The sequence below is a fragment of the Pyxicephalus adspersus genome, chromosome 1 (genome assembly GCF_032062135.1).
Source record: "Pyxicephalus adspersus chromosome 1, UCB_Pads_2.0, whole genome shotgun sequence".
NCBI classification, from domain to species: Eukaryota; Metazoa; Chordata; class Amphibia; order Anura; family Pyxicephalidae; genus Pyxicephalus; species Pyxicephalus adspersus.
This window is the reverse complement of record NC_092858.1, coordinates 166,783,074-166,795,421: the sequence shown is the minus strand read 5'-3', so window position 1 is coordinate 166,795,421 and position 12,348 is coordinate 166,783,074. Positions and strand designations below refer to the sequence as shown.

The 12,348-nt window shown below is 40.9% G+C and overlaps 2 protein-coding genes across 6 annotated transcripts in view; one reads left to right on the top strand and one right to left on the bottom strand.

The window, feature by feature from the left end:
- The window catches only part of TTC3 (tetratricopeptide repeat domain 3), a 63,391-nt gene extending 51,362 nt beyond the window's left edge, over nucleotides 1-12,029 (bottom strand). The window contains exons 1-5 of one of the 3 annotated variants that reach the window (XM_072398284.1): nucleotides 11,909-12,029; nucleotides 5,845-5,990; nucleotides 3,427-3,512; nucleotides 1,354-1,402; nucleotides 341-473 (exon numbers count right to left, since the gene is read on the bottom strand). In XM_072398284.1, coding sequence (XP_072254385.1) covers nucleotides 341-473; nucleotides 1,354-1,402; nucleotides 3,427-3,512; nucleotides 5,845-5,971 — 395 coding nt within the window. In that variant the 5' untranslated portion in view covers nucleotides 5,972-5,990; nucleotides 11,909-12,029. Of the gene's footprint in view, nucleotides 1-340; nucleotides 474-1,353; nucleotides 1,403-3,426; nucleotides 3,513-5,844; nucleotides 5,991-7,815; nucleotides 7,970-11,908 lie in introns of those variants that run through there. The other 2 variants (XM_072398285.1, XM_072398286.1) reach the window with 2 other exon arrangements.
- A 137-nt stretch (nucleotides 12,030-12,166) lies between these two features.
- Nucleotides 12,167-12,348, top strand: part of PIGP (phosphatidylinositol glycan anchor biosynthesis class P) — a 25,882-nt gene continuing 25,700 nt past the window's right edge. The window contains exon 1 of one of the 3 annotated variants that reach the window (XM_072398289.1): nucleotides 12,167-12,218. The gene's annotated coding sequence lies outside the window, so the exon portion shown is untranslated. The remainder of the gene's footprint in view (nucleotides 12,219-12,348) is intronic. The other 2 variants (XM_072398288.1, XM_072398287.1) reach the window with 2 other exon arrangements.

Below are 12,348 nucleotides of genomic sequence, written 5' to 3'. Positions count from 1 at the left end.
TCTTACTTTCAGGTTTACTGAGATTTAGTTTGGTTCGATCATGAAGGCTCATAGGGACCAATTTATTAAAGCTCCCTAAGGCGGGAGAAAACTTTTCATCAGTGAAGCAGGTTGATTCAGCAAACCTGGAAAGGAGCTGGTCAAGCTTTGAAAACATTTGCTAACAAATAGCAAATGACTTAACTGATGAAAGTTTATCTTCTCCAGCCTTGGAAAGCTTTAATAAATCAAGGCCATAGACTGTTCTGTAGTAAGCAGAAGATTGGGAGCTTTTGCACATATTTTGCAGAGACATCAAATATTTCACTTAGATAAAATAAAAATGAGAGTAGTCACTCACCTAGTACGCAAACAAGTTGTAATATTGTTTGAAGCGCGCATAAAAACAGGCCATAACGTATACATCTTCATTAACTCACAATTCTCCATTTGATCCGCAATTGAGTGAGAAAACCAGTAGGTGACTGGTTCGACTATACAAGAAGAAAGTAAAGAGAAGAATCAGAATTTAGCATATACCTGTATATTTAAAGAAACCACTAAGTTAGTCAAAATTTTAAATAATGAAGGTTTTATGTTCAGGTAAGAATAAGCCTAAGAATGGTAGAAGGCAAGAAGTGGATAAGCTGCAGCATTAAAGACAGTAATTAGACTGAAGAGTGCTATAAAGTGCAAGAAGTGATGAGGCTGTCCTGTTGAACTGACTGATAAAGTAATCAACATTTTTAGCAAGCTTGAAATTTAACTAAAACTGCAACTATTAACTTATCCCCATTTCATTGCGGGGTGCCGCCATCCTCCCATTTAATTCCTGAGGACTATCTTAGACCATGTTATTTTGGCCGTGCCAGGACAACGTAACTTCTTTGCAGGAGGGCAGGAGTTCATTCATTGCTGGTACGTACAAGGGAAGCTGGGATTGCCAGGTTTCCCTGGCAACCAACACTAAGCTACGCATGCGCAGCTTATCAGGCAGGTAGGAACAGGTATTACAGAAGGGACATCACCTGTCCCTTTCTGCAATAAACACCTGACTGAATAGCAAAAGTTGAAAGTGGTGTTGAAAACAAAATATAACAGTGCCTTTTTTGGCAAAAAGTACCTGAATTTGACTTTGAAAGAGTAAAGCTGACTGGAGAAGGGAGAAGTAGCACAATGAGCAAATCACTTGTATCGCAGAGCTCATGTGCTAAGAGAAGGAGAAAGCATAGCAACACAGATGAGCTCAGAGGTCTGCTGCTTCTCCTTCAACCAGATTCCTAGTAGCCTTCAACTCAATAACTTCAAACCAAATGACAAGTTCAGGGTGCATCTTGGCTTCTTTTAAATGTTACAGGCATTTGTAATGCTTACCTTTTCTTACAATATCTATATGAGGTTCCGAAGGTTTTCTTTGATGACCCTGAAAGGAAAAATAAAACATTCAATAAAAAGAAAAAAAAAGAAAAAAAAAACCACCACTAAGCAAAAAGTGTATCGGCCACACTAATATATATGCTACAGCCTATTTCATTTTAGAATAAGGGAAGGTTAGAAATATTCTGCCAGATTTCTGCTCCTGTCTGCATTTACACCTTAGAAATCAATCCTCTATATTTGTAACGTGACCCTTGTCACCGGCACAAAAAGTGAGAGAATACTCGAAATTCTGAGTCACCAGAAAGAGGAAAAATTCCAATAAGGATGCCTATTTTTGTGACAACTGAACAGGAGGCTGAATGAAACTTAAAGCGGACCTAAACGCAACATTTTCACTTTACATAAAGGGGTAGACAACCCTTATGTATAAAGGAAAAATGTTATTTACTTTTTTTAAATGCACCACCCTTAGGGTGCAGCACCGCCTCCTTGAGTCTTGATAGCCACAGCGATCAAGACTGAATGGGAGCGCAGAGCCTTCTGGGATGCTTGACGTAGGTATCTCTGGGCTCTGCGTGCTCCTTCTGCGCATGCCTGCTCGTGAGCATGCGCAGGCAGAAGGGGCATTTTTTTCCCGCAATCCCGCAACGGCTACGTCACCTGATCCCACACCTGTGCAGTGTGAGATCAGGGGACGTAGCAAGAAGATAAGAAGACCGAAGATGGCGGCGCCCGGTACTTCCTCTTCAATCCAGCCCTGTGTCTAAGTTAACACAGGACTGGATAAAGGGAAGGTCCAGCGCCATCGAGGGATCTGCAGGATTAAAAGTGTGTTTTTTTTTTTTTTCAGTTTAGTTTTGCTTTAAGAGATTTCCTCCCATCCCTGTGTCTAAACATTACAAATGAAAGGTTTATCTTTTGAAAGGGACACAAAAAAATGACTTCAGCTCCACTTATGCATTTGCCAAAAAAACACTATAGAATAACCTGTATGTATGAGCCCTAACTAGTTAATGAGTGGTTATATTTTTGGAACTGCATTCTTTCACTGTGATGAAGTAATTCAAATGAACGGAAAAGATGGAAAAACCTCCACTAGAATCTAGGTGACACCTCTGTTTTCTATGGGGACAGAAAAGCTTCCTCGTTGCTCTGAATCAGGCCTCAGTTATTTGTCACCTGCTGGGAATTCTTCCTCCTCCACCATTATTCCTTGGAAAAGTGATGTTATATTTACATGATATGACTACGGTAGCGGTCATGCTTAATTTTAACCCATGATGTGTAGATTTCCAATGCAAGAGCACTTTTTTCTGATGGGCACCGGTGATAGGTTAAAGTACCTAAATTTTGCGAAATCAGAAACTTTATTTGCTTTAAAAGAAAACTGACTGCCATTTTTCCAGCTAGCAGTTTTAAAAATGCTGAACATTGCGGTTGCCATCACCATTGGTCCTCTTTTAGCAGGAATTACACCTATTTTATTCTGCCCAATTACTGTAATGTTACACAGTGCCTGGATTTACATTACTCAAAGACTGAAAGTTGTTTAAATATAATTATATTAGAACTATTCAGTCCAAGAAAAACCCCTGCCATTGCCACAAAGAAGACCAAGAAGGTTTTCTTTTCCAAAGATCAGGAAGTGATGGAAGTTATTGGTAAAAAAAAGTTTGTGTTGGAGTTCCACTTAAGAAAATAATGCTTTTTAGTTTCTAAATTTTCCTGTCCCCTCTCCTTTTCTCTCTAGCTTGCAAAACATATAATTGGATAAAGAAAAATATATATAGTATTGAGTTTTCCCCTCTATTTAACTGGCACATCACCTGACACTTTTAAGTAACCACCCAGCTGTTTTTGGGTTGTTCCTGAAAAGTTGGGTCACAATACAGGGGCTGCCACCCACCTAGAGCTTCTTCCCACTCAAAAAATGTCTGGGGAGAATACTGGTATTGTTTTTTTTTATTGGCTCAATTAGTTGCTGGAAAAGATGGTTTCATGATATGATTTCAATTTTAACGACACTCACAATGCAACTGAGATATGAATGTATGTCAGGTCACTTACCCTTGGACACTGTGGTGGAATCAGGGTGGTGCGCATATTATATGGTACGTTAGGTGGTATGGTATACGGCATATGGGAATCCATGGCTGGAAAAAGACAATAAGTAAATTAATAGATAATTAGGACCTGCAGATATCTATTAGATACAACTATTACAAAGACCTGTGACAATACACGTTAAGAAAGGCATAGTAAATAATAAATCAGTAATGAGGGAAGAAGAGTTTTCATTACTGCACTGGGCTGCCATTCATTCCCAACATCCCAAACAAACCGTCCCAATGCTCTATAGCGCAATGCCCATACAAAACATGACTTTTCCTAAAAATAATTTTATACAGCTAACAAATAAAATGCTCAAATCAGAAAATGAAACCTTAAAGGGTGAAATGAATACTTTGAGCCTGATTTATTAAAGCTCTGCAAGGCTGGAGAAGATACACTTCTATCAGTGCAGCTGGGTGATCCAGCAAACCTGGATAGGATTCCTTCAAAGTCATTTGCTATTTGCTAGGAAAGGCTTGGAATCCTGTACCAGATTCATTCTAGATTTGCTGGATCACCCAGCTTCAATGATGAAAGTGTAGAGCTTTAATAAATCAGGCCCTTTCTATACTTTTTCATTGAATTACAAGAAATATACAATATCACCATTGCCCACGCAATAACTGAACTAGATTTCAGGAAGGCAGACTGTAAAGCCCAGTTGGTACTGTGCCAAGAGCTGCACTTCTACAAATAAATTCTAGCTATTACCTAACAGAAATCAAAGGTAAAGTATACACATAGATTATACAACAGCACAAAAAACAAATAAAATATCAGGAACAAAAGATACCTGAGTTAGTCTACACCCCCTTGCAACATTAGGTGTGCTGGATGGTAAAACCCACACACAAACAGAAAGCAATACATTTAGAAGGGTGTGGTATACAAAGAATCATAAACAGCCTGATCTATTAAAGCTCTCCAAAGCTGGAGAAGATACACTTTCATCTGTGAAGCTGGGTAATCCAGAAAACCTGGAACGCATTTGGTCCAGGATTCAAAACATTTGCTAGCAAACAGCAAATGACTTGGAAGAAATCCATTCCAGGTTTGCAGGACCACCAAGGTTCACTGATGAAAGTGTATCCTCTCCAGCCTTGGGCAGCTTTATTAAATCAGGGCCTGTATGAGAAGCCTGTCTGGAATGTGGCCCTTAAGGGGTGGAGTTGGACAACCCTGGAGATAATGGGCCTGATTTGTTACAGCTCTCCAAGACTGGTGAAAATAGATGAATATATAGACGAATATAGATCTATATCAGCCTGGGTGATCCAAAACAAACCCTAATTGGGATTGATAGCTACTGTGTTGGAAGAATGATATAGACTATTATGGGGTAATCTGAATGATCCATCAAAGCTGGAGTGGATCTGGTCCAGGATTGAAAACATTCGCCAATTAAGAGCAAATTAATTTTATTCTAGGTTAGCAGGATCACCTAGGTTCTCACATGATAGTTTACATTCCCCAGTCTTGGAAAGAACCGACGCATGCACCGACATCACCGGAAAACCACGGAGAATGTCTCTGCACACGCCTAGAGAAGATCGAAGTAGAAGAAGGACGTCGCCAGAGAACCTGCAGGGACGGGAAGGACACTGGGGGACATCAAAGAAACCAGGTAAGTGGGTTTTTCGGCGACGCCGAGTGTGACTTGGAATTACTTCTTTTTGCATAGAAAATCTACCCCCAGTCACACTCGGGAGTACCGCTAGGGTGGTTAAAGCTGGGTCACAATATAGGGGCAGTGGACAGTTGGCGCATAATATAAAGACGATGTATAAAATGGCAATGGTTGGCATTAGAAAGTTGGAACAAAGTATAGGAGCTCGGTAGAAATTGTCTGAATTATAGGAGTTACTGGATTCCTATGGCAACAACAACTGGGAACACTAAATTTGTCATGTTTTAGGCTACGTACGGGCTGATGTCGGACGAGAATCTGAAGTGTGTACAGCGCTCGTTGTTCCAACAACCATCCTGGCGGATCCACAGATGATCAAGGACGGTGAAGGGGAGAGAACGTAGCGGGGTGCCTCTCTATCGTTTTTCCCATCCTAATAGAACAGAATGTCACTGTATGTTCATGCATCATGCAGTATTTTATCATTGAAAGGATCGTGAAAGATCCTTTTCAACGACAATTATTGCACATGTGTACCCAGCCTGCTAGCTTTTTGACCACCTGGACACAGTTTCTTTCCACCCAGCTATAAACATTTTTAGGGAGAACACTAAACTCTAACTTTAGGTTCCCCCTAAAGGCATGTGAGCACCGTGCAGTAACATGAGGCTGCACAATGAAATCTTCCTAGCTGCATATTTCTTTTGCACCAACCTATAGGTAAATATATCCGTAGGGTAACATACCGGCACTGGACATGGCAAGCAGATGCTCCTTTTCCAAGTCAGTCAAATCAGCATCTGATATGCCAACAATTTTTCCATTGGCCACATCGACCTGTTTATACGCGGTTTTTCTTTGTCTCCTATCCATTTTGGTTTAGAATGCAACTCTGTCATGGAGGAAACAAAATGAATACATGGACATATAAATATATTCGAAGAAAACTGCCAAAGTCAAAACTTTATAGGTTTAAGTCAGTTAAGTCTACCTAGCCGACTGGTTGGTTAGGCCGGAACAAACTACCGGCTAGGCTGTATCTGGCCTAAAGGCTGAAGTTTGCCGACCTCTGCCCTAGGGGTTGAACTTGATGGTCTTTTTTCAACCTGTTACTACTATCTAACAGAAAACTAACAGAACACAGAGATGTATTCCTTCTATTGCCATTCTAACCTAAGAAATGAAGGAAAAAAAATTGTTGGTAAATAGACTTGAAATATAAAGTAGCTCACCAGATAAACTGTTGTTTGCCCAGAAAGGAGTTTTACAGCCACAAAGCAATCACCTTCAGAAGATTGTAAAAAGCCTTTTACCTAACATATCTACAGCATGTAGAATCAAGGTGATGAAAACGGCTTAAAACTAACACACAAAGATTTTCACTTTCAGATTTATTGGCCTTTATCCTTGGGCAAGAATCCTCCCGAGCAGGATATGGGGTTGTTTTTTTTTTTTTTTTTACCTGAAAATGAATAGCATTCATTTTCATGAAAAAGAAAATAAGACCACCATAACAGCCACAGATGGATTCCAATCTGAGATTTATAACGGTCACAGGTCAGATCATGACAAGCACCCCTCAGAATTCTGATGACAATGCTGCAGAGACCCATAACGAAAATACTTTTCAACGGTACACAGAAAAACACAAACAAATCTGTTAATATAGTTACATAATAAAAACCATAAATTGCAGAAACGGCAACCGACGCAGACCTGCCCCACCGCAAACAGATGTTCACTAGATAAAACGTTCACAATCCCAACCTGGGCTGGTCAGGCTGCACTGCACACGTTTATGAAATCGCTGACATTAGAGTTCAATGTAAAATGCAGCTGCTTTGTCAGGAGCTGCACCGGTCATAAAAAAAAGAAATGTCACTTTGTTTAAAGATTTGCAGCACAGCCGCATTCGATTCTGGTTATCTGGAGAGTGGTTTGCCACTCCTGCGTGCACAGATGTTTGCTTTGTGCCTGGGAGCTGCCAACAAAACTGTGGGTGAGAAAAAGCGCTCATAATTTGTTCCTGGCATTTCTGGTACTTAAAGCAAAACTTTCATCAAAAAAAAAAAAAAAAAATTGGTGAAAAGCCCTTAATCCATCAACAAACGTATCCAGCGCACGGTCTTCTTCCTTCATGTTGCTCAATCTTGTGACATGTCTTTCTCCAAATGTAAAAAAAAACAAAACAAAAACAAAAAGAGCATGTGTGAGTCTGATGACCCATGACCTGTCATTGGCATGCGCAGAAGTAGCAGCCCACAGATTCCTGAGATATGCAACGGCATACATATGGGGCAATATAAATTTAAGGGAGAAGGGGAACCCCCCCCCCCAAAAAAAAACAAAACAAAAAGAAACACATTTTGTTCCTTTAAATAAAAGGGACAGCCAGCATTTCATATATTGGTAAAAATGTGATGATCGGTCCGCTTTAAATAACATTTTAGGATGTTTTAATACCTAATCAAGTGATAATAATTCTATCATTATTATTTATAAACAGTATTTATATAGCGCCAACATATTAAGCAGCGCTCCACATTAAATACAGGTTTCTAAATGACAAATACAGACAGTGACTCAGGAGGAGGAGAGGACCCCCCACCATGAAGAGCTTACAATCTAAGAATAAAGTAACATGGGCTCGGATAGACAGAATTGTCAAAGCGGAACTCTGGGTATAACCGTTATTGTTTGCCCATACCCCGACTTACCAGAAATGGACTATAATTGATGTTGCAGTGATGTGATTTCCTCACAGAACCTCTAAAGAGCCGCTATAAAAATAGAAGTGGGAAACTCATTTCCTTATTGCATCCATCATTGCCCTGTTTGTATGAGCAGATCATAGAGAAGCACCGATGTAGCTCAAGATTGCAGATAATATGCTGCTATAAAATCCTGGTATTGTGAGGGTGAAGCAGGTCCCTGCCTGTAACTGCACCTTTTCCCCCGCAGCTAAGGGGTGGTGCCAGGGGGAAGACAAACTAAGAATCTTCAACCATGCTCTGAGCGGAAGAATTTGGCTGCCTCTGATACCCAGACAGGAAGGGAGGGGAAACCTTCTGATATGGAAACAGAAAAAGTTCTGACCCTTCCACATTCTATACAAAATAAAAAAATGTTTTGGCTTTAGATTATTAAAAAACAGTATTTATAAAGCGCCAACATTGCACAGCGCTGTACATTAAATAAGGGTTTTAATGACAGACAGTGACACAGGAGGAAGAAAGGAACCTGCCCTGAAGAGCTTACAATCTAAAAGGATAAACTGTATATCTATTTTTAATGGTAACACTTGCACTAAATATTAATCATTACATTATTTGTAATTGTATTGTATTATTTGTATTTGTAGTGCTGCCAATTTATTCCAACCTCACCATTTGCTCTCCACGGTCAGCTATACATCCACCAAAAACAAAACTGGAAAGAACAATACCTGAATAGGGACTCAGGGCAGGATTAGTAAATACTAGAATAAATTCTGGTGTCTGTGATCTTCTCAAATTACCATCTTTTGTTAATAAACTGTAGTATATAGCCCCATCATATTATGCAATGCTGTATATTAAATAGGGATTTATATAGCGCCACATATTACATAGCAATGTACAAGAAATATTATTATTAGTAAACAGTGTTTATATAATGGCAACATATTATGCAGAGCTGTACAATAAATATTATTAATATTAAACAGTATTTATATAGCGCCAACATATTATGCAGCACTGTACAATAATCATTATTATTAATAAACAGTATTTATATAGCTCCAACATATTACGCAGCGCTGTACATTAAATAGGGGTTGCAAATTACAGACTGATACAGACAGTGACACAGGAGGAGAGGACCCTGCCCCGCAGAGCTTACAATCAAAGAGATCTTTACATTGAACTCAACTTTGGGGTTTGTGGTCCTCTCACATGACCACCTTTACACTGAAGGCTCCCCTCACCGTGTTTGTTTTGGTTTTCTTTATACAGTTTCTATTTAATAGCCGGTTGCTTGTTACATTAAGACCAAAATATTCTCCAGTTGCAAGTGAAACATCAGCAAAAAAAGGTGATTAGTAAAGCCTGAGAAACTTTTTTTTTCTTTAAATCTAAATCAATATAACTTAATTATATTATTTTATTCACTGCCTGGGGCCAATTATTAAAAAATAACATTAAAAGCTGCACATGACAACTATGTTCAGAGGTTGTGGTGCCACTTCCCTATGCTAGGTAACAAGTTGCCTCTCTCAGCGGCAGCCCCACAAAGCAGAGGTCCCCAACCCTGGGCTCTGGCCAGTGCACCCCCCCACCAGAGTGAGGAAAAGGACCCTGATGGGGGGGGGTGCACCAGCCAGAGCTGCGGACCATATCTCCTGTACAGACCGCAGCCTCAGACCTGCGATGTAAGAGTGGGCGGGTTCTTGCATCATGACGTCACTCTGGGGGAGGTTTCTTCTCCTTTGATTAACACCCAGCTCCCTATGCAGGGGTGGTGAATTTAGTGGTCAGCGAGCTGGAAAAGGTTGCGGACCAGTTCAGTACCGCCCCCTGCTGCCGGCTCTCAAATCTGCAGGCATGGTTTCTTTTAAAGTTTAGGCTTTAAGAACCAGTGATGTGGTAAGAGCGGCCAAGTGGCTGCCAGGACTGCATGGAATTGCTCGCAGGTCTGCAACTTTTTTTTAAAGAATACCTTCTTCTTTCTTACAAAGGAAAAAATGCATTTATTTTTAATAATCCATCATTATTTATGACCATAATTTCTATTTTACTCTACAGCTGCAAAATGTCATTTTATATATATACATTTTATATTTTTCTATATGGCAGCCTTTCTGCACCTTCTTAAACCCCCTAGCGGTATTCCCAATTGTGACTCAAGGTGGATTGTCCATGCAAAAAGCGGTAATCCCGAGTCAAACTTACCTTTTTCCATTGTCGTCCTGCTGGTCCCTGCAGGTCCTGGGGACACGTCCTTTCACTACGATCCTCAGCCGGGGAATGCCACAGCTTACAGTATATTAGTGTGTGGTCAGTAGGAAGAATTCCTCTTACATCCAAGTTTCCCAACTCCCGGTCACCCCCTAGCGGGTCAGAAGAAAGACCCCGTTTTGGGGGCTGCAGACCACGTCTCCTGTACAGATTGCAGGCTCTGGGCAGGTTGTGTCTCTGGAGTGGAGGTATCTGGCATCATTCTTCCTCTTTGAGTGACACTTGGCTCCACGCGCATGTGCGGTCCAGAGTCTGTGCATTTAGTGGTCCAGGAGCTGCAAAAGGTTGGGAACCACTGCCTTACATTACTGGCCATTGGGAAGAATGTCACCCTTACAGATAGCCAATCTGAGAGGCACAAATTCCTCACGGACCCCCTTGCAACCTCTGGAGCAGGGGTTCTTAACCGGGGTATCCATACCCCTTGGGGGTATAGGAACCAGATGCTGGGGGTATGGGACTCGATCTCTGGGTACTAATAGTTATTTTATGTAATAATTTATACATTATTAAAGCTGAAATCAAAGTGGAGAAATCGACTTGATGTGTCAGATGACATGCAAGTAGCTTTGTCCATAACTGTACCCCGATTCCATGCTTTGATTGCACAAAAACAACAAAAACAAGATTAGTGAAAGTCAGTGTTATATGCTCAAGATATTGAAAAAACTTGCACATTTAGGTTTGCTTTCTTCTTTTGTTTAATACTGAACTGTAAGAAGTAAAATTATTGGTTTATAACCTGAAACAGGTGAATAAAAGGTATATTGTACAATAGCTGTAGCTGTTTGTATATTTGTCATTTTTTAAAGTTTGCTTTTTGTAAATAAATCTGATAAAGTTATCAATGCTTATGATTTTATTTCATGTTCTCTCAAACTCAAGCTGTTGACATATTTGTCATAGTGGAAACTAATATAAGGAATGGTGATGATTATTTTGACAGACAAGTAAAGGGGATATGGGACTATAATTGACAATCCATTGGGGGTCTGGAGTCATGAAAAGGTTAAGAACACCTGCTAAGGAGGAACCCTACTTGATAAACACTGCCATATGGCCACAAGGAGGCGCTCTGTACATATTGAAAGCCCTAGAAATGTCATTCCTTGCTTTTGTGCCGGCCTGTTTTTTAGGCATCCCCTGCACTAGAAATTTGATTTTTGTTGGGAAATATGAAATGTTAATTTTCATAGCGAGGAATGCGATTCTGCAGCATCCAAGGGCAGGTAACCATGGAGCATCTCCCACATGACCACGCCAGTCATTTGTGACGGCCATTAAGGGTTTAATTGTTTCTACAGGAATACAGACATTGCCAGTTTCCTCATCCCAACTCTGAGACTGTATCAGGAAGTTATTATCAATCATTCAGGAATACACCAAGCACACCGGTATTTCTAGGCTCGAAAGCTTTAGGACCTCCGGGGAATACCAATCACCCATACAAGTTTGTTTTTTTCACTGTGAATTGTCACCAGGGAATTCTTATAACTCAGGCATTGTATTAGTGACAGATTTCCTTTGGGAGAGATTTATCCCTGTTTACTTCCTGTTTTGTCTACAGGACCGGAAGTCCTGGGTAATCTCCCCCATGGGGTCTCTGACAGGAAACAGGACTGAAGAGCGTGTTTTGTTTTTATGAATTCCCAGTCAATCTGAGGATGTTTTAGAATCGACTATGATTATTATGAATATGAAATGAGAGAGAGGAGCAGGGACAAAGACTGAAGTAGAGTTTAGTGATTTTGGTCTCTATTATGCCAGCCTGCCCGCTATAGGGTATCCTGTCACCCCTCACCCAGCATTGTACCTGAGGAGAGCCCAGCACAGGCCACCTTCACCTCCTCCTGTTGCTGCTCTTCGCGCCCTCCACTTCACTTCAGCAGCTCCCCACTTCCTGCACCCTACAACCTGAGGAAACAGGACGTGATGACGTAATACTGGCAGCACTGACAAGCAACGTTCTGCCGCGATTGGGCGTGGATGTCACCTGACCCGCCCATCTCGGAAATGCATCGCATGCATTGTTTGCGTTCCACGCTAATGTCTCCACTCACGCCCCCTGCCGGCGGTGGGCTGTATGGTACAGGAAGCCGGAAGTGCTTTGGCGGCTGGAGGTGGTGAGTGTTGGGGTTGTAGGTGGGCAGTAGCAGGGGGTTGCGGGGCAGTTTTATGTCCTAGCTGCAATATACACTTATTTGACCCAAATCCACCTGACCTTCCTTTTCATATCTCATTCCTATTCTAGTG